At 52.9% G+C, this 20,227-nt stretch overlaps 7 protein-coding genes across 9 annotated transcripts; 4 read left to right on the top strand and 3 right to left on the bottom strand.

The window, feature by feature from the left end:
* Positions 1-581: 581 nt before the first annotated feature.
* On the bottom strand, positions 582-3,782 carry HMPREF1120_08006 (aryl-alcohol dehydrogenase). Its single transcript, XM_009162246.1, has 3 exons — positions 2,612-3,782; positions 2,482-2,558; positions 582-2,422 (listed from the first exon to the last, which is right to left on the bottom strand). Exons 1-3 carry the CDS (start codon positions 2,912-2,914, stop codon positions 829-831), a joined length of 1,974 nt encoding a protein of 657 aa, XP_009160494.1. The 5' UTR covers positions 2,915-3,782; the 3' UTR covers positions 582-828.
* A 351-nt stretch (positions 3,783-4,133) lies between these two features.
* Positions 4,134-5,246, top strand: HMPREF1120_08005 (uncharacterized protein; the record flags this gene model as incomplete). The annotated part of the gene is made up of 1 exon (XM_009162245.1): positions 4,134-5,246. One exon carries the CDS (start codon positions 4,134-4,136, stop codon positions 5,244-5,246), a length of 1,113 nt encoding a protein of 370 aa, XP_009160493.1.
* A 914-nt stretch (positions 5,247-6,160) lies between these two features.
* Positions 6,161-7,016, top strand: HMPREF1120_08004 (uncharacterized protein; the record flags this gene model as incomplete). Its single annotated transcript, XM_009162244.1, has 2 exons — positions 6,161-6,236; positions 6,307-7,016. 2 exons carry the CDS (start codon positions 6,161-6,163, stop codon positions 7,014-7,016), a joined length of 786 nt encoding a protein of 261 aa, XP_009160492.1.
* A 695-nt stretch (positions 7,017-7,711) lies between these two features.
* HMPREF1120_08003 (phosphoesterase) lies at positions 7,712-10,428 on the bottom strand. Its single transcript, XM_009162243.1, has one exon. The coding sequence runs from the start codon at positions 8,898-8,900 to the stop codon at positions 7,866-7,868; it is 1,035 nt and encodes a 344-aa protein (XP_009160491.1). The 5' UTR covers positions 8,901-10,428; the 3' UTR covers positions 7,712-7,865.
* On the top strand, positions 8,512-13,598 carry HMPREF1120_08002 (serine/threonine kinase 23). 3 transcript variants are annotated; one of them, XM_009162242.1, is made up of 5 exons: positions 8,512-9,181; positions 9,240-10,470; positions 10,561-10,947; positions 11,114-12,245; positions 12,303-13,598. In XM_009162242.1, exons 3-5 carry the CDS (start codon positions 10,757-10,759, stop codon positions 12,738-12,740), a joined length of 1,761 nt encoding a protein of 586 aa, XP_009160490.1. In that variant the 5' UTR covers positions 8,512-9,181; positions 9,240-10,470; positions 10,561-10,756; the 3' UTR covers positions 12,741-13,598. The 3 variants fall into 3 exon arrangements, with proteins under 3 accessions (XP_009160490.1, XP_009160489.1, XP_009160488.1); XM_009162241.1 differs by having other exon boundaries at positions 9,240-10,947; XM_009162240.1 differs by having other exon boundaries at positions 9,240-10,947; positions 11,048-12,245.
* A 101-nt stretch (positions 13,599-13,699) lies between these two features.
* HMPREF1120_08001 (aromatic-L-amino-acid decarboxylase) lies at positions 13,700-16,390 on the top strand. The gene has a single exon (XM_009162239.1). It carries the CDS (start codon positions 14,433-14,435, stop codon positions 16,230-16,232), a length of 1,800 nt encoding a protein of 599 aa, XP_009160487.1. The 5' UTR covers positions 13,700-14,432; the 3' UTR covers positions 16,233-16,390.
* Positions 16,391-16,737: 347 nt separating this feature from the next.
* Positions 16,738-19,388, bottom strand: HMPREF1120_08000 (eukaryotic translation initiation factor 3 subunit C; the record flags this gene model as incomplete). The annotated part of the gene is made up of 2 exons (XM_009162238.1): positions 16,738-18,980; positions 19,034-19,388. The coding sequence occupies 2 exons, from the start codon at positions 19,386-19,388 to the stop codon at positions 16,738-16,740; spliced, it is 2,598 nt and encodes an 865-aa protein (XP_009160486.1).
* Between the last annotated feature and the right edge of the window lie 839 nt (positions 19,389-20,227).

The raw sequence follows: 20,227 nt of genomic DNA, 5'->3' as shown, positions 1-20,227 counted from the left end.
TGTAACATACTATAGATTGTTTGGCTAGTAGGTAGTGGGGACTGCTAGTAGTAGGCTCACCACTACCGTGGATACAGGGTACTGTAGGTACCCCTACCCTACCCACGACGTACGACAAAGGCGAACGAACAAAAGACAGAAAAAAGGAACCAAAAACAGGAACATGAACAGCCGCTGGACCTCTGCTATGCGTACATTTGAAATAGGTTGAATACGACCAATAAAAAAAGGCAAGGCTACCTAGACGAACATTTTAGGGCTGATACTGCACTGTGCTGTATATTGTATGCTACGGTGACCCGGTCCCCATCTATGTCCCCGTTTCCATGTACAACAACTAGTACATGTAACCATCCAAGGACATGGACAAAATGTTCAACTTCGTACCCATTCTTTTTGCTATGCAGATCCACCTGAGGCTCACATGGTTCATCCCGTACCCCCGCCTCTCCTGGGATGCAGTCTACAATCTAGAGACACCTACAGTACACACCTGGTAGTTACACACGGACATTGATTTCCATCAAGAATTTTCATGCCTCATAACCTAGATACTCATAGGAAGAGACGACAGGTACGTGCGTTAGGTCACTTAGGTCTGTACTTAAGGCAAAAATGGATCAGATCACACATTGGTCAATGGTTGGTACTGTACCGAAAGAACGGAATTCAACGGAACTCCAATTCCAACATCAACACACCACTACCGCATTGCCCTGTGATGAATACAAGTACAGATTTTGGCCACCGAGTCCTTGGCTCTGCATGGCACGAGCACGGAAATGTTATCCCCCACCCAAGCCAGAAGGAATCGCTCACCACTGCAATCTACGGTCCCTTTTCGGCTTTCGCTTGGACTTGAGCCTTAACTTTTCCAAGCACATCAAACTCCCAGTCCTCCTTGATCAGATCCGCGGCCTTCTCGGCAAGCATATAGACACTACTAACAATATTCCCCGAGACATTGTTTGGGAAAACACTAGCATCGACGACGCGCAGTTTTTTCACGCCACCAAGGACACGCAGTCTCGAGTCAACGGTATCGCCCATGGCGCAGCTGCCACAGCTATGATACTCGCCTAGACAAAATTCACGCACGGCGGCGCGTCGGGCGTCGACGGTATCCAGGTGTGGGAAATCTTTTCTGCTCGGCTGGATCCGAGGACCGAGTTTCCCTTGGAGGGCAGGTGCACGTGCGAGCGATTCGATGAACTTGATGCCCGCGGCCAGAACGGCCACGTCGGCTTCATGCGATAGGTAACCCGGGTCAACTTCAGGGTAGGCGGTTGGATCGGCGCTTCGGATATGAACGTGGCCGCGGGACACGGGGTACTGCACACAGACAGCGAGTGTAATTCCATCCGGAGTGGCGCCCGATGTGTCTGATGGTGGAGGCCACAGCTTACTTTGGTCTTGCACGCCGTGCACCATATCGGCTGTCGCCGCGATGAAGACGAATTGTAAATTTGCAGAATGCGGGTCGCGGAGGTGTGCGATCACTTTGTCGAGTTGCTTCTTCTGGAACGCCGGGGTGGATGGATCTTCTTGGGTTTTCCTGGTGGACGCCACAATCTCGTCGAGCTCCCCTGGTTCGAGGAACAGCGAGCATGGGAAGAATCCTTGTACGGATTGGATTGATGTCAGAGGCCCGCCTTGCATTTCTGCCAGTGCTTTCTGGGCCTCGGCCATGACTTCAGGCTTGTAGATTGAGTCGCCTGACATTTGGTCTGGCGCCAGCTGGTATACAATCGCACTGACTACATGGTCTTGATAGTTGGTGCCGACGCTGGGCAGCTCGACGAGACATTCGATCCCGGCGGCCTCTAGCACTTTGGGGTCCCCGATTCCCGACAGTTCGAGGATTTGAGGCGTGTTGATGGCGCCGCCGGCGACAATGACTTCGCGATTCGCTCTGATCGTGTGCTTGTGGCCATTGTGGATGAACTCGACTCCTGTTGCTGTCTTGTTCTCATCCAGTATAACTCGAGAAACGAGTGATTCGGTGATGACCTTCAGATTCGGCCGGTGTTGGTTGGCTTGGAAATACCCACGGGCTGCGTAGCTGCGTTTGCCCTTGTCCGCACCGGTCCGCACCACGGTTCCAAGTGTATTGTAGAAGCCTATGTGGTCGCCGCTCCAAGGGTCGATGGGTTTCTTGTCGAAGCCGGTGGCTTGGTCTGCGGCTTTGACGATGTCGTCCTCGAGTGGGAGGCGGAAGTCGTTGAAACTGGTGCGAACGGGGCCACTGGTGCCGTGATTGTCGCCGACGAATGGCATGCATGTACGATCGATGACTTGCTCGTCGATCGGCTCCAGGCTCTGGTGCTTGCGCATGTACTCCTTCAGTTTGGCTGACGACCAGGCGGGGTCGTTGGCGAGTTCGGCCCAGTCATCGTAGTCATGATCCGAACCACGCACGTACCTTGGGAAACGTGTTACCGTCGGCACAGAAGTAGCGGGGGTATAAGCGCATCGACTTACATCATGTAGTTGATGGCACTGCTTCCACCTAGGGCCCGTCCGCGAGGGACATGATGGATTTTGCTTTTGTTTCCCACCTGCGTGGCATGTTTAGTCGCCGAGCATATAACGGCCGTTGTCGATACTGTACCTGGGGAACTGTATCAAACGTCCAGTCATACTCTTTGTTGCCCAGCATCTGGAGAAACAAGGCAGGGGTGTCGACGAGAGCATCTCCCAGTCGGTTCTTCCCAGCTTCAATGACCCCAACAGTGACTTCAGGATTCTCCGTTAGGCGCGCAGCAACAGTCAATCCCGCTGTGCCTCCACCACAGATGATGTAGTCGTAGCTCTGCTGCTGAACGAACTCTTCCACGGAAACATGGCCTGATTTTCCAGAACCATCAGTCCCATTAACCCCGTCCAGGCCAGTCACGCCGTTAGTGTTAGTCATATCTGAGCAAGGCAGAATATCTTGAGCTGTTGTAAGGATGAAATTAAGAGGAGAGACGGGGCCCAGAAAGTGACGGGTTTGGAGGAGAAGTAGAAGTACATATTGGCTGATATAGATAATTCATCCGTGTAAAGTCCATTCTAGCCCCGTATTCATGCCTTGGAAGACCTCAGCTCCCGTGGAGGCCTCCTCGCCAATGTGCTGACGACTGCCATCAGTGTCTGTTCCAATAAGTCCGTTGAACTGGGGTCAAACTCTGTCCTCGTACACTAGCATTGCAGCGGTGTCCAGGAGACGAGCCTGCGATGGGGAGGTATCCTAGCGTAGATGCAGTACGAATGAAATGTCCTACATGTCAGGCGAACCGGCACTCTGGGATCTTGGTTGGCATTCCCCATCAAAGCATCAGGCATGCCTGCCTATGTCCGAGGGCTGATTGTTAGTTCCGTGGCCCAGGAAATGTCCCTGACTTTCGAGCGGGGTCAAGTGGTAAGGGTAGCTCTCCCGAGAGAGAGGACAGTCAAATATGGTATATGGTGTTTCTGTAGTAGGACTAGTACCTGTGCATCAGCACCTCGGCCAAGCCTTGAGCGGAGATTTATTAGCTGAACTTGAAGTATATGGCAGGATGTCAGCGTCGCCATCCCCGGGGCGAAGGCGGGGCAAAGTGTCTCTCGTGTCAGGCCGTCTAGCCTTAGCCGGGGAGCCAGGTGCCTGGGGTTTTTGCTCCATGGAGTCGAGGAGAATCCCTGGCAAAAATGTAGAAAGGCCATAGGATTGCAGTGGTACTATGTACTGCTCAAGGAACAGGACTCGGGTGCCGACAGTGGTGGTCAAGTTTGGTGCTGAGTGCGATGATGTTGCCTTGCCGTCTGGTGTGAGCTCGGCGAGTGATTGCGTGCCCGGGTGACCTTCCTACTCGGCCACAATATCAAATTCGGCGCAGCACGAGCAGTTGAGTGGCATTTACAACAACGACACTGACACGCCGCCGCCAACTTGCCCACCGTGATCCGAGGACTGACTGGCATCGCGCCCTGGTGCTTGCAAGAATTGCCGCATGTGCTTCTGACCACGGAATCGGTGACTGGTCTTTCTGGTTTCAATTCGCACTCCTCGACCTGGTAACGCCACTCCTTCTTGCGGTGGAGAAAACGCCCTTAGGTGACGGTCGGTAGGACACTGTCCGTCCCGGTCAGCGGTCTCGGTGCACACGACAATGACTGAGAAGGCTGTCATCCGGCTGCCTCCCTATCTCCGGCCTGATCGTGAAATCCATGTGGTCATCTCTGTCCTTTCTGGTCGGCACAATGCCCAAGGCTACTACGATGAGACTCTCAAGCCCTTACTCGACAGCCACGGCATCACCTACAGTACTCACACGACAACCTCTACGGGGTCCATCATTAATCTCACCGAAAAGTTATTCCTCATCAATGCAACGCAGGGCGTGAAACAGACGATCATTCTTCTGTCGGGGGATGGTGGCGTGGTTGATATAGTCAACACGCTCACAGGCAACCTGGATCGACGGCATGATGACATGCGGCCAGCCGCGGTTTTCTTCAAGCCAGTCCTGGTATTGATACCAATGGGCACGGCCAATGCACTGGCCTGGAGCTGTAAGGTGGCCAATGAACCTCTAAAATACCTGATGGATGGGACCCCTCGATCCCTACCATCCTTTCGAGCCCAGTTTAGCCCTGGCGCGAAATTTGTTGTCAATGAGGGCAAAGACCGCGAAGGGCTGGCGGACTCGGACGAATATGAGACCACCATGTACGGCGCTGTGGTCTTCAGCTGGGGACTGCACGCAAGTCTGGTTGCCATGAGTGACACTACCGAGTACCGCAAGCACGGGGTGGATCGTTTCAAAATGGCAGCCGGGCAGCTGTTGGCGGACGCTCATCAATACAGAGGCAAAGTTAAATGGCGGAAAGGAGACGATGACTGGCGGGACCTTCCTGGCGACGAACACTCGTATGTGCTAGCCACTCTGGTGTCAAATCTCGAAGAGAAGTTCCAAATCTCCCCCGCCACGCAACCAGTGGATGGTACTTTACGGCTTGTTTCGATTGGCGCCGAAGCTGCCGACGAGATAATGCGACTTTTGGGGCTGGCATATCAGGGTGGAAAACATGTGGCAGACCCAAAGGTCACTTATGAGGATATCGATGGTCTTAGAATCGAGTTCGATGAAGAGGACGAACAGTGGAGGATGGTTTGCATTGACGGTAAGATTGTCGCCATTGCCAAGGGGGGATGGGTTGAGGTTACTAGAATTCCGGGGACAGGGATGGATGCGAGAAGGGTGGTTGAAGTAGTGTGCTAGCCAGCAGTGCTGGTGGGTGGTTCTCAGGCTGACCGCTCAACTGCCGATATGGTACGTATGGCGGTATGTGGGTGATTGCTCACAGCACAAGAGGACAGCATACAAACCTAGGTATGGAATGATATCAAACAGCCATAAGAGATGGGGAGCAAGACAACGGTCCGATGATACCAGAGGGCGTTATTGGTCTCAAGAGCGACATGATTGACGACAGTTCGAACCTGTTCAGTGTTCTGTGGACGTGCAAATTCTTGTAATATCTCATCCTACAGTCCCGAGTGACAGACAACACAGTTACTAGCAACTGAGCTGCAGTGTCCAATCCAAGAACCACTTCAAGGAGACACTGGCAGGGAGCACAAGGCTGAGCACGTGATGTCAGGTGACAATCTACTTCCAAATATGGACTAGCATTGCTCCTTTGCTGACGTGCCGGAACTTGGACAATTGACGTTGGGCCTCGCCGGCGCTGATTCAGGCACAACTCAATTCAACTTGAAGTGGACTTCTGCCAGCAAGATAGATCACTGTTTCCTACTACCACAAAGTGTAGTGCAGTGTCCCTTTCATACGATTTCCTTCCACGCCGAACCTCACGCAGTCATCTATGCGCAAGCCTTTGCGCACTCTGCAGCAGTTATCTCCGCCCAGCAAGGCCGCAATGATCTACGGCGCATCCAGTTGAATTCCAATTGCGAAAAGACCAATCACCCTTGGTCCAGTCCAAGCTGCTTTGAGCACCCACTCGTACCTTATCGTCTCTTGTTTCCGCGACAAACAGTAACTGTCCAGTCGTGTGATTTGAGCAGACAGGTACCTTAGTTACCTCAGTTACACAAGGGTAAAGGGGTCGCGGAGCAGACGAGGTTCACGTCGCATCACCTTGATCATCATCATCACCACCAACCCTCGCCATGGGGGCTGCAGGTAAGCTCAGTCCTATCGCCACTATCCCCATTGCCGATCTGGTCCTCTTTGGCGCGGCATGCAGTGGGCGGGTGGACGCAGCGCAGCACAGCACAACACTTGACTGACCGCTAACACCTGGTTACCGCAACAGGCCTCATTTTCTTCCTCATCTTCCTCGCACTCATCTTCTCCATCATCGGCTGGGTAATCTATACACAAGTCTATTCTCAAAGACAAGGCTTACCCGCGCCATCCCTCCGATCCTGGAAGACATACGTCCCATTCGTCAAGACGCACGGATCCTCCAACTATCCTGCTCCGCGCCACGCATCACCGCTCGAATGGATCCGCGACCAGTTCTCCCGCTTGACCAACCGACGCACTGCGCGCGGCGCATACGAGGAGGCCGGCGGAGACACTGGCTATGGCGGCGGACGGAGGGGCCGAGGAGGTGTCGAAGACGATGCCTGGGATACCCGGGTCGGTGGCGACGATCCATATGCATCAGGACCAGGCGGATACGGCGGCTATGAAGAGCAAGAGCTTGGGTTGGCATCAACGCCGGGCCTTCACCATGGCGGCTCCGGTGGAGACTACCTGGGCACAGCAGGGCGCGGAGAGTACGGCTATGAGGAAGCAGCCGACAACAATCGACGAGGCCGGTCCCGGGATCAACTTGACCAGGATCCTTTCGGTGATCAGAATGAAGAGCCTAGCTTGAGGAGTGTCAGCCCGCGACCCGAGACCGATTTGCCCAAAGGTCACACGAAGGGTAGTCAGAGTCTTGATACCCAGGGCAGCGGAGATGGGGGCTCCAGTCCGACAAGTACGAGAAAGAGTGTGTTCCGGGAAGGAATCTAATAATTTGCGACGAATGACTGAGGTTATGGCATGAACTTGGAGCAAACCACAAACAAACGCCCTTGGGCACAATGTTCTATGGTTCATTTTTTTCCTTTCGAGGACAGAAAACAGATCGCAGACGACTGCAGTGGGAAAAAGAGAGGCCCGCACGCGAGGCTGAGGCGCCGCAGATTTGCGAACTGAACTGATTTGACTTGATCATGATGGTGGCAAATACGTCCCTACTGCATGTCTTACAACCCCAGGATACTAGTACTCCGGTTTCCTCTCGTGGTATTCTCGATTTCTCCTGCCCCGTCTCCGGGGATCCATCTGACTGTGCGAGACCGTCGGTCAGTGAGTGTGTCACCCTCAGTCTGGGGCTGGTATTCCTGTCAGCATGTGTGCTTCTGTCAGCATGTGTGCTTCTGTCATGGCTTAACAGACAAAGTATGCGCCTGTTGTCAGGCGAGGTGCTGTTTGGGAACCTGCTCGGCGGACGAAATCGCATCCTCTTCGATGCGGACTGCAACGGCCGCCTTGTGTCTGGGCCGTCCGAGCACACGGCCATCCATTTCTTCGTTTCGGATTCTTTTTCATACCTTACACCATGCCTTGGGAAGATTCACGCTCCCAAAATGGGACTTCTCAATTGGAGTCGTCAAACGGAAAAACTTCAGGTACACACTACGGGAAATGGAAATGTCAATGAATGGACTCGTGAACGAAGCTGAATTTCTATTCTCTTTTTTTTCGTCGAACGTGTGCGTAATCTCCGTTGCTTCTACACGTGGATGCTGCATTTAATTATATTGCGCAGCCATGTCAATCAGTCGTTTTACATGAGGTCGAGTTTGTTTGTAACATCTACAAGTCGACTACTTTGGGCTTATTCGCCAGCTTATCCGTAGTTCGGTAGGTCAAGGCACCGTTGACCATGAAGCCGCCTTGCCCGGCGCCACCCCAGATCCTCGTCCAGAGGAGGCCTCTGACATCCGCAACGAGCGACTTGAAAGCCATAGCCCAGAGCTGGAAATCGACGAGTTCGGAGAGAAGCAGGCGGTGGCTTGTGGTGGTGCCGGCGGGTTTGCTGTATGCGTAGGCCAGGTACTCCTCCCAGGCCTTCTGGCTCTCGTCCCACCAGACGGACTCGATGCCGTAGCCCGAGTGGACATGGCCAAAAGCATGCAAGGTCGGCTTGACGCGCCAGACCTCGCGCAGCTCGAACTCGTCGCCCATGCCGCCGTTCTGCGGGATATCCAAATGCCACTTGGGCGGGTTATGGGTGACCAGCACATCAACATCGTCGGGAATGGTGTTGCTCCAAGCGTCTTGCCCGCGGACGTATTGAAAGGCAAAGTCCTTGCCGCCGCACTTGGGGATCTGAGGCGCGCCGTAAACCTTGAGTTCTCGTCCGTCGGGAAATGGGAGAGTGACGCCCGAGTGTTCGAGGTAGTGGATCTTGCCCCAGTCGAGTTTGCGCCGGGTGTTTTTCGAGTCGTGGAAACTCCGGCTGCGCTCGTCAAAGTAGCTGTCGTGGTTGCCGGCCACTACGACGATATGTCGGAACCCGTCGCTCGAGCCGTACCATGGCTTCTGGAGCGTCTTGAGCCAGTCGATCGATTGTTGGATCGATGTCAGTGTGCCTGCGTTGGTGAGGTCGCCAGAGTGGATGAGTAGGTCGCCTTTTGGAATCGAAGTGGGTGGGATCTTGGAGTGCGTGTCAGAGAGGCACACGACGCGGATGGGCACTTTGTTCTTCGGTGGTACGTATGGTCGTCCACGCAGCCAGAGGATCAAATGGTGTAAAAGTGCGATGAGGGTGGTGAGAGGGTGGTAGATTAGCTGGTATATAAGGGATGGAGGGGCGAATGGGGACTTTGGCGGGGATATGAAGCCCATTTTCGGGAACCTAATGCTGAAATACAGCACAGGCCTGGTCCCGAGCTGGGATTCGTTTCCTTTCTGTGGTATATACTGTATAGCTGGTATTATGTTGTAGGATTTTTCTGTTCCTTCTCTTTCAATGGTGGCCGGTGTCACCGAACTGGGAGAATCTGCCGAAAAGATTGTGTGGGGTTCATGATCGCGAGATTCGACGTTGAGGACTTTTCAGGGGCTGTGGAAGTGTCCGACACGGAGCTCGAGCATGGTCTGAGATGATGGCAGACAGCAGGCTGTAGGTATGTACAACGTAAGCAACTTTTCTTTTCTCGATTGAGGTCAAGGCTTAATTAATAGAGAGTCAATTGACAGCTCCGAATTGCGATGGATGGGGAAGACGTGGCGCCAGCTTTAGGCTTGTTAAATAAGGCTGTGTGCCCGCGAGTTGCGCAGGTGGCGCCGCAGTGGCAGCGGGGGCCAAATTGCAGCGCAGGCACCGGGAGTGAAATTGTATACAACTACCACGACCAGGTACTCGTCACGGAACAGAAAACAGGATTGAACTGCGCCGGTATACAACCAGAGGAGTACTATGTACCTGGCTTTCCTGTACAATGATGTGTCTATGCATCGCACTGCTTCTCTGATCGCATTAGTCTCATCGCTGTCCATGTTCGTAGCAATAAATAAGGGAATACATACACCGTCTATCGTCACTATCATCACTGCCATGGCTGCTGGTACTGACCCATCATAATAAAGCCCATAATCCCATAATCCAACGCAAGGACCATCCGACTGCTCTCCCGCCCACCGTCATCAATCGATCCGATCGTTGAGTTCTATCACATCTGCTCATTCTGCGAGACTACCTGGTACTAGTAGGAGGACATACAAGCCACGGAGGCCCTTCACTCGTCGACTCTCGCTTTATCACCGCCGGGCGCTGGGTCCCTTTCACAGGAAAATCGCTGTCACTGGCACCCGCAGTTGATATCACCGTCAACTTGAACCGCCAACCAGTTGCTGTTACGACTACAACTGTACCTACTGACCGGCCCACGCGAATCCATCCACTGCCAGTGCGCTCTGCCGTCTCTTCCTCTGCTTCGACAGCATTTTCTCCGGTCTTCACATTCCCGTTTCGATTTCGTTTCCATTTCACTTCCAAGTACATACCTCGCAAACCATCAGTCGAACAGCGGGCACAGAGAACCGTCCGTTTGAACTTCTTTTTTCCTCGGCCAACCTTATCCGTCCGATCGTGTCGAATCTCGATGCCCTCGATCTAACCGCCGCCGCCCGTAGTTGGGTGCCTTGCTTCCTGGACGAATCGCATCATTGATCTCGCTGCACGCAGCACACAATTGTTCCACTCTGTCTAGTCGCCCAACACCGCCAGCCGCCAGCCGCCTGAGCGCAATCAATCTGTTCGTCCCGCAAGAGAGTGCAGTGTCAGATAAGAGATAGCAGTTGATACACTTTGATGTTGGGACAGGCCCAAATAATAACTGAAGGCGGTTCTAAACAACTTGACACAGTTTGCCCTGGTAGCGTCCCATAGTGGTCCGGTATCCGAAGCCACACTGTGAGCCAGGTCCTCAGCCAGATCCACAAAGCGCACTCCAACTACGGCGCCAGTTCCAGCTTCTTCAGTGACAGCGTCTAACGCAAGCAGAACCCAGACCAGACCAGAATCGGCCAGCTGCGGTCTGACTGCCCGCCCGAAGCCCACTGCATCCCTCATCCCATTCCAACACGTCAACTCCCCAACAACCTTCACAATTCCTCCCCGATCGGAAACTGGCCCTGCAAAGGGACCAGTTGCAGTCCACCCTAACAGATTGCTGGCCGCCAACGCCGCCGCCTTTGCCATGATGAACGGCACCGACCTCAAAAAGGCCGCCATCAACCAGGCCAAGAAGGTCGCGACCACGGCCGCCCTCGCAGCAAACAGCAACGGACAAAAGAAACGGCGGAAAGGCGACAACCTCAAGCCCATCATTACGACCGAGAACAACGCGTCTTCCAGTCTACAAGAAAGCCCCACGCAAGCCGAACCAGAGTAAGTCCTACAAAGTCTCCCGCCGTCGCACCTTGATCCTCCCACTGTAGACAGTTGCAGGTTTCTTTGCTTTCCCCGACTGATCGACATCGTCCCTCAGAAGCACGGATTCCCCTCTTCCGCACGGCAAAGTGCCATCCCAGAGTAACTCACAATTTGATTCTAGATCCTTGTCATCCTCCTCCTCAGAAGAAGACCCCGCCGAGACCACGGCCGATGAAGAAGATTCGGAAGACTACTGCAAGGGCGGATATCATCCCGTCCACGTTGGCGAAACATACAATAACGGCAGATACGTCGTCGTGCGGAAGCTAGGATGGGGCCATTTTTCCACGGTGTGGTTGTCGAGAGATACCACCACGGGCAAACACGTGGCTCTCAAGGTCGTCCGGTCGGCGGCGCATTACACAGAGACGGCGATTGACGAGATTAAACTACTAAACCGAGTCAACCAAGCCAACCCTAATCATCCTGGCCGCCGCTACGTGGTCAGTCTTCTCGACTCCTTTGAGCACAAAGGTCCCAATGGCGTCCACGTATGTATGGTCTTTGAAGTCTTGGGCGAGAACCTGTTGGGGTTGATCAAAAGATGGAATCATCGAGGGATCCCGATGCCTCTGGTCAAACAAATCACCAAGCAAGTGCTTCTCGGCTTGGATTACTTGCACCGCGAATGCGGCATCATTCATACCGATCTCAAACCGGAAAATGTCCTAATTGAAATTGGCGATGTCGAACAGATTGTCAAGGCATTTGTCAAGGATGAGAAAGAATCGACCAAGGACGACAACCGAAACGGTCGCCGGCGGAGACGGACTCTGATTACCGGCAGCCAGCCGTTACCCAGTCCTCTTAATGCCAGCTTTACCAATTTGGACAAGGTTGGCAACCACCAACCCAGTAGTTTGAACCAGATGATCAGTGACTCGACAGAGAACAAATCACCCGAAGGACTGTCGATGATCGAGCAGCTGAAATTAAAATCAAAGGAAAGCCAACAGAGCGAGGAACTGGACAAAACGAGAGAAGGCACAACCGACCCAATCGAGAAGGATTTGGCCGGAGTGACGCTCGACAGCAAGAAAAACAGTGACGTAGAGAAGGTGCTGAAAGCTGCACGAGGTGAAGAAGAGCCTCTGGGTGAGATCATCTCGGTCAAGATTGCAGACTTGGGAAATGCGTGCTGGGTGGGGCATCATTTCACAAACGACATCCAGACCCGGCAGTATCGGTCTCCGGAAGTGATTCTGGGTGCAAAGTGGGGAGCCAGTACGGACGTCTGGAGTATGGCATGCATGGTAAGTTTGAAATATGTTGGCATTTCGGTCCATAGCTAACACGTTTTGGTCACGCAGGTGTTTGAGCTCATTACTGGCGATTACCTGTTTGATCCACAGTCGGGTACCAAGTACGGCAAAGACGACGACCACATTGCGCAAATTATCGAGCTACTAGGACCATTTCCCAAGTCGTTATGTCTCTCCGGCAAGTGGTCGCAGGAGATCTTCAACCGGAAAGGCGAATTGAGGAATATTCATCGTCTGCGACACTGGGCTCTTCCGGATGTTCTGAGGGAAAAATACCATTTCTCCGTCGAGGAAGCGAGGAAAATTAGTGACTTCCTGCTACCCATGCTGGAGCTGCCGCCCGAAGCGCGTGCCAATGCAGGGGGGATGTCCAATGCCGATTTCTTAAAGGGCACAAAGGGGATGGATCATGTCAAGGTCGATGTTCCTGTGGGCAGCAAGGGTGAAGGAATTGAAGGCTGGGCTTCGGAAGTAAAGAAGCGGTGATCTTGTTCTGTCTCTGTTTGTTCGAACAACAAAGTTGATTAGGACACTGGCAGGACAGGAGACTCGAAGTGCTTGCTAGACTGACTTCGGGCGCGCTCACCCTTCTTTCCAACGCAATAAAGCCGTTTTATGATTTTTGAAAATACCACACCACGCCTTCTTTCTTTTTGGAGTGGAGTGGGAGCTTCAATTTTTCGTCTGAACTGAGACCAGGAACGAGAACAGGAACGAGAACCAGAACGATGGATCGGATTGGGCAGATACAGTTGTCTCGTACTGAATATATGACCTTGATCGAACTGATTGGGGAGACATGTCATGGCTGCAGTGCTTGGGAAGCTTTGGACTGATGTGATACTGACTGACGGGCAGGACAGAACAGAACAATTACGGGACATTCTTTTCTTCTTTCTTTTTTTTTTTGATAGAGACTCGTTGCGACTACCTACCGCGGGACTCGACTCGACTCGAAGAGGATTCAAATGCCAGTGTGTGAATGAGGGAGAAGCGTGGTTGAATCTGAATCTGAACATAACGATCACGATCGTCAATGGCAATGGCGTTCAACGGTGTCAAATGGAACGGAGCAAACTTGAAGTAATGGCTCCATGGTCGTTCAGTTGAAGAATGTAGATGCAGTAAAGCTCACAGTCAAGCAGATGGGAGACAGAGACGACTTTGACCCATGCAGTGGATGGTTCGTTATTGTTGGTATATATATATATACAGGTACTATTTGAACTGGTACATGAACACATATAGAATTTTGTCGATAGCCGTGGTTTTCAGGTGTCTGGGAAGGTATGTAAATATGGGCTTCTTCCTCGTTGATACAATACTGTACCTCTTGCGGACGAGAGAAGGAGTCGATAGCGGACAGGGTAGATACCTAGGGAAGTCTATCCTACTATCATGATTATTGTATCAACTGTGGGTACCCTCATATCAGCCTCTACAACATCACATTATACAGTACATTACAGGCTAGTGTTGTTTCCCCAGAGCACTGTTTCTGATGTCTCGTCCCTCCCATCAGCTCGGTAGGTTTGACGAGCGAAGTGATGAGCCTCGAAGAGGGAGGGAGTTGCGCCGCCTAGACCGTCTACTGCTGACGATGAATCCCGAATATTTCGCTCGGCAGTCCACGGCGTGGCGTGACTTTCAACTTGTCACCAAACACACCGACAACCTCAGATGATTGATTGACTGACCGACTGCTACTACAATTGCTAATGGCCTCTCCTGTTCCGCTGCAACTTTGCTTGAATCCGTCTAAGGCCCCTGTGTTATGTCGCTCTGAGTCTCAGATTCAGATTCAGCCTCATGCAGAGCTGCAGTGGTTGAACTTGTGAGACTAAAGCAGGAACTTGACTACTAACACGGCACGCGACCGCGGGAATTGATATACTTACTAGCTACACTACTAGTATCACGCTGTCCTCAAAGCCAGGTATACATTGTTTTAGCCAGAGAACCGGCCTGAAAAAAAAAGGAAACCAAAGTGTGGAATCTCATTTGGAGGTTGAATCACATCTTGCTTCCTTTCCCACCTCAGGCTCCGCTTAACAGTTGAACTGCCGGTGGTCTAGCAGAGCAGAGCAGATCAGTTTGACAAAAAGCAAAGGCAAGCAGGCAGTGCCAGTCCAGTCAGGTTCGGTGTCGGTTGGCTCAAGGCATTCGTTCAGCCAGCCCATGCGCTTACCACCAGGACATCAACAGCAGCGAGCAACAGTCCGTCGACAGCAACACCAATACCAACAACATTTTCTGTCCATCCTAACACTTTGCTCTGTCATTGTTGTTCTCCTGATTTCCATGACCAGCATCCCCCGTCGGATCTTGAGCAAAATGGCAACAGCCACAGCCAGTATCAGCACCACTACCACTTCAGCCTCAGGTCTAGCACCCGGGTCCTCTCGAGTTATCGTGGTTGGATCCGGCCTGGCAGGCCTCTCAGCAGCCTCAGAGCTCGCCTCACGCAATGTGCCAGTCTGTATTCTCGAACGACAAGCCAAACCGGGCGGCAACTCGATCAAAGCATCAAGCGGGATCAACGGCACCCCGACCCGGTTCCAACAGGCCGCGAAAGTCGACCAGGACTCCGCGGCCGTCTTTTACGACGACACGACGCGATCCGTCAGCGAAAAAGTTCTGACCTCCGATCCATCAATGACCGAACGACGCAAGAGCCTCATCTCGACATTGACAAACTCGTCCGCCGCGGCGATTGAGTGGTTGGTCGACGACAAGAAAATCGACCTGTCGCGCGTCGCCCAACTTGGCGGCCACACGTACCCCAGAACGCATCGGGGCGCCGGCACCACGCCCCCTGGCGCGAGTATCGTCTTGACTTTGCTGAAGCAGCTCAAAGAAAATCCCTTGGTTTCGCTGGAGACTGGGACGACTGTGACCAAAGTGATTAAAAACAGCACTACCAGTCAAGTGGTCGGTGTCGAGGTGCGGCGTGACGGCAATAACAGTTCTACATCAACAACGACTGGAACAGAGACGACTACTACCGGTAGCAGTGCCCAAGTTGAAACTGAAATTCTACAAGGTCCCGTCATCTTTGCATCGGGCGGTTTCGCCGGCGACTCAAAGGGCGTTCTGGCACAATACCGACCCGATCTGGCGGGGTATCCGTCCACTAACGAGGCTTTGCCTGGCAGTCAATCGCTGTTGACCGACGTGGGAGCGGCCCTGCTCGATATGGATCTCGTCCAACTTCATCCGACGGGATTCATTGATCCCCACGATCCCCTAAAAATCACAAAGTTCCTCGCCGCCGAGATGTTGAGAGGTGAAGGTGGAATTTTGCTCAGACGCGGCAAACGGTTCGTCGATGAGTTGCAGACGAGAAAGGTGGTGACGGAGGCCATTACTGCGGAGGATCCGACGAGTAGTACGAGTGAAACGAGTACCATTAGTACTGCGAGTACCAGTACCACGGCCACGGGCGATAATGATAGCAGCACTGCTATCAAACAATGGGACATTTCTCTGGTCTTAGACCAAGGCGCCTACGAGGCCGCCAAAGCACACGTCGATTTCTATCTCTGGAAAGGCCTGATGCGCAAAACCACCATTGCAGATCTGGATCCTGAACATACAGATGTTGCGTTGGAGTCGATTAGGCAATATGCTGGGGTGGTGAAAACCCACGGTCACGATGACCTTGGTCGATCTTCATACGGCAACTGGACCCTCTTCGACCCTGGCCCAAGTTCCACCGTGTATATCGGCAAAGTCACGCCCGTGGTACATTACACCATGGGCGGCGTGGTGTTTGACTCGGAGGCTCGGGTGTTGGATGGCACCAAAACCCCTATCGAGGGTCTCTGGGCCGCCGGCGAGATCACGGGCGGCGTGCATGGTGCAAATCGGCTGGGAGGGAGTAGTTTGTTGGAGTGTGTGGTTTTTGGAAGGATTGCTGGGAGGAATGCGGCTGAGTATTATTATCAAAGGAAACAAGAACAATCAAGCGGTGACTGAGGTGGTCAACTCGTTATATGCCACCCGTATGATATACATATTATGCTCACTACTACTACTGGCTGCCACTTGTAGTTCAGAATCATTACAAGTACTGTTCACCAGCTCAACTCACGTCAGCTGCACAGCACATGCTGCCCGTAGAACTTGAATTCACCTCCGAAATCTGCTTCATACTCTGCTAGAGGTGACTTACGTTGTGTGCGAGAATGAACTTAGCGGTACGTACCTACACAAGTACAAGACAGAGGCAAGAAGGCGACACAACACAACGAATACTAGTACAGATTGTCAAGCAAACGATTGAATTTAATTCTACCAGAATGTGCTCCTTGTTCCTTGGCATTGTTCACTGTTCACTGTTGACTGTCCCGTCCAGGACTACCTAGGTGGTAGGGTGAACTCAGTCTCAGCCAACCATGCCCGGTTACTAATCCTCACACGCCGACGATCAACCACATCGGCCACAATAGCAACGTAAAGCAAGGTCTGAAATAACAACTTTTCATGCCTTCATCGCCCCGCCAAGAGCACCACCACTGAAATTCTGGCCACCAGGTCTTCTCTGACCGGCTTGTCCACGAGCAAGGCCTTGCAAGTTGGGACCACGGCGACCACCACGGCCTCCACGTTGACCTTGGTCACGCTGGAAGGCATTGGCCATACCTGCGGTTCTAGTCTCGAGAACCTTTTCATTGGATTCAAGAATACCCATGGCTTTCTCGGAGATGGCCAGGACTTGGCTTTGGAGACGGGAGAGTTCGACGCCCTTGCGGAAGACGATGGCATCGTTGACCTGATCCAGGGCGGCGGCCAGCTCTTCGTGTGAGATCATCTTGGACACCACGGCGGCAATCTTCTTGGGCTCGAGATCGAAAAGACCGGACAAGGTGGTGATGGAAAGAGTGTCGTAGTACGGGGCGTAGGTGAACAAATATGTACGGAGACCCTCTTCTTGAATCTGTTCCGCCAGCATGGCTTTGATCTTGTCCTTGTCATTGCCCAAAAGGTCCCAGATGGCGATCTTGCTGATGAGTTCCTGACATCTCTTCCAGTCGCCCTGCGCAAGAGCCTTGGCCGCTTGCATCACATGGTCACGAGTGTTCTCCGGTGGGCCCTGGAAGACTTGTCGCTCCGTGTACTCGAGCATACGACGGAAGGTCTTGGAGATGACTCTCTTTCGAACATCGGGAGACGACCCGGTCTGAGCAAGGAGCGGAATCTCGAGCAACATGCTGCAGGTCAAGTAGACACACTCGAGCAATTCAAGGTTGATGTGCATGTGGAACGGAAGTTGTCGTTGCCGCTCAAGACGTTCCTGTTCCGGAGTCACGGTGGAATATCTCTGCATGATGACACCTTGGGCGAGGAGCTCCTTTTGCCGGCCAGAGCCGCAAATCTCTTGCAACACTCCTTGAGCCTCGTAGCAGAGTCCAGCTCTGAATGCGCAAAGGCCAATCTGCACGAGCGTCCGGTTGAACAAGATCTGGGTGCTGACGTCGAACGACGAAATGTTCTCGGTCAGATGGCTCATCAGTGCCAAATCGCGTGCTCGGTAGTAGTTGTCCTGGAGAGCAAGGAAATAGATCTCGCAAAGCATGGCGCGGGCCCGAATAATGCCTTCGCTGTGCTCAAAGAGGTAGGTACACATGCTCTGCACCAAGGATGCCACTTCGGTGTATTGGCCTCGCGGGGTAAGTTCCGAGTTGAGTGTCGACGGCAGAGCTGCCCATGTCTTCTCCTCAAGGATCTTCACAACCTGGACCGGCTTAAAGTAGATATGTTCGAGCCGTCGGATGACTGCTCTGTTGAGGTTCTCTTGTTGGTTTTCGGACTGTTCCAGCTTGTTGATCGTCTCGAGGTAGATGAGCGCGCGCACAATATCGGTGTACAATAGTTGTTCGTCACCCAGTCTCTCAATGTACTCGGCGGTGTGAGGATCGGTCTGTTGAAGGGATCTTGTCAATTCATCATCCAGCCTCTCCACAAGAGAAATGATGCTGCCTGGGACCTTGAAGATCTCGCCAGGCGTTGGGGTGGGCCCTTTCTCATCATCCTCCCATTCCTCTGCGTTCTCCGTGACAATGTATCCAGGCTCATCTTCAAGCGTCTGTAAGAGGGCAGACAGTTCCCGTTCCGCGGCTCGCCAGGATTCTTGAGTCATGTAGTGCTGTACCGAGGTTGTGGTAAGATCGAACCGAGTGGCGATGAGTGCCATCAGCACTCGGATGCGCTGGTATGGGGTATTGGCCACTTCCAAGAGTCGTTCCATGACTCGAATCTGTTCCGACCGGTCGGTGTTCTTCTTTCCTCGGGACTCAATGATGGCCCGCAGGTGCTTTAGAATACTCTCCGGTGTGTAGACAAGTGCCTTGCCGCCTCTGCCAACGGTCGCGAAGCCTTCTTCATCGATGGCCGCCTCAAGTGCGTCTAACCGTTGCTCCTTGTTTTTGCGAGTCTTCTGTTCGACCTCCGGGGCCTCTTCTTCGTCAGACTCCATGAACGCATCCTTGTCCTGGCGGTATTTCTCAATTTCGGTCACGTAGTCCTTGTTGTTCTTGCGGATCTTCTGCTTCATAGCATTGAAGCCTTTGGCGATGATGGGGTTCATCTTCTTGCCGCCAGTCTTCTGCTTGTCGTTCGTCTCGTTGATCAGATCCTCCAGGTCGGCAATCGCCTTGATGTAAATCTTGGGGGTGCCGCCCTGCTGGGTCACCTTGGCCACCTGCCGGTTCATCTTGTCGAATTCTGCGCCCATGTCAGTCCGTCAAACATCGTAAATATGCCTTGGAGACACAAACCTGAAGAAATGACCGCCCAGTCATTGATCTTGGTGGCATTTTCAATCAACTTGATGGTGCCTTCCAACTCCTCCAGTCTCTTGTCCTTCGCACTCTTGACTACTCTTTCTCGGTCCTCATCTTCGCTCTCATCTGTCTCATCTCCACCTAGTCCTGCCGAAGGCTTCAAGAAACGGCTGGCGCCTCCACGACCCTCATCTTCGGAGGACTCTTCCTCAGACTCCTCGGATTCCTCCTCCTCGCTTTCCTCTTCGGATGATTCTTCGGATTCGTCGCTGCGGGTGTAGAGTTCTTCCTCCTCGGAGGAGCTGCTCTCGCTGTCCGAATCTCCGCCGTGGAAAAATCGCGAAGACATGTTGGCGACGTTCGATAAAAGGCGGGAGGAAAGGGAAAAAGGGGTTTGCGGTTACAAGATTGGTTGCAATGCAGTTTTGAACCTGAGTCGTGCAGTGCTTTTCGCCTCTGGCACGGCTTCGTGGGCGCAGTGGGACAGTAGAATTTCGCCAAGCGCAGACTCAGAGTGCGCAGTCAGCATCACGTGGCCCGCAGAAAGTCTCACTCCATGCCAGTGTCAGCCTTGCCAGCCTCGCATTGGTCTAATTACAATTCACTTCAGCCGCCGCATGACAAAGTCACCTAAACTAAGGTAGGGTTGATCTCACTGCAAGAGTCACACTCGTTCACCATTCGAACAAATGCAGTACTTTGTCGCTGCCCTATTACATATGTTCAAGGGTCATTCGTCACTCGGAGAGGCCTGGTGGAAAGGATCCAGCTCACTCGCTTGCATGTGCACTACATTCAACTTGTCCCAGTACTAGACAGGAACACTGTGTACACCACCTTCTCTAGCCGTCATTGCCTGCAGTCAGCATCCGCGCTGCAGGGTTGTCCTGTTGGGCATCAATCACTACCTAGCCCCAAAATGGACGTGGTGACATTGCCATGTCGGCAAACACCACACGACATCCTCCCCTTGTCGTTTCAGCTCATTCTCGTGATGCACCACCATAGTCCTTGCTACGTGAGTCATTGAAAATGGAATAGGAGCTTGTCGCTGCCGATTGAAGTGGAGACACCACGTCATAGGCATCTGTATCACAGGATGCTGCTGTGGACGTCAAGTACCTACAAGCCTGGTGTGAACCAGTACGGTGTCAGATAGCAGGTTTTGGAATCGGCATGCTTGTTGTC

The sequence above is a fragment of the Exophiala dermatitidis genome, assembly GCF_000230625.1.
Source record: "Exophiala dermatitidis NIH/UT8656 unplaced genomic scaffold supercont1.7, whole genome shotgun sequence".
NCBI lineage: Eukaryota > Fungi > Ascomycota > Eurotiomycetes > Chaetothyriales > Herpotrichiellaceae > Exophiala > Exophiala dermatitidis.
This window is presented reverse-complemented; position numbering and strand designations above follow the sequence as displayed.

What these genes read in the sequence shown, in the direction of transcription:
- HMPREF1120_08006 (XM_009162246.1), bottom strand. Translation starts at nt 2,914, where the DNA reads ATGACTAACACTAACGGCGTGACTGGCCTGGACGGGGTTAATGGGACT. An exon ending in CGTTTGATACAGTTCCCCAG is followed by an intron (nt 2,559 to 2,611) that starts GTACAGTATCGA and finishes CATGCCACGCAG; the next exon opens with GTGGGAAACAAAAGCAAAAT. An exon ending in AGTGCCATCAACTACATGAT is followed by an intron (nt 2,423 to 2,481) that starts GTAAGTCGATGC and finishes ACGTTTCCCAAG; the next exon opens with GTACGTGCGTGGTTCGGATC.
- HMPREF1120_08003 (XM_009162243.1), bottom strand. Translation starts at nt 8,900, where the DNA reads ATGGGCTTCATATCCCCGCCAAAGTCCCCATTCGCCCCTCCATCCCTT.
- HMPREF1120_08002 (XM_009162240.1), top strand. Translation starts at nt 10,757, where the DNA reads ATGATGAACGGCACCGACCTCAAAAAGGCCGCCATCAACCAGGCCAAG. An exon ending in CCCACGCAAGCCGAACCAGA is followed by an intron (nt 10,948 to 11,047) that starts GTAAGTCCTACA and finishes ATCGTCCCTCAG; the next exon opens with AAGCACGGATTCCCCTCTTC. An exon ending in TCTGGAGTATGGCATGCATG is followed by an intron (nt 12,246 to 12,302) that starts GTAAGTTTGAAA and finishes TTGGTCACGCAG; the next exon opens with GTGTTTGAGCTCATTACTGG.
- HMPREF1120_08001 (XM_009162239.1), top strand. Translation starts at nt 14,433, where the DNA reads ATGCGCTTACCACCAGGACATCAACAGCAGCGAGCAACAGTCCGTCGA.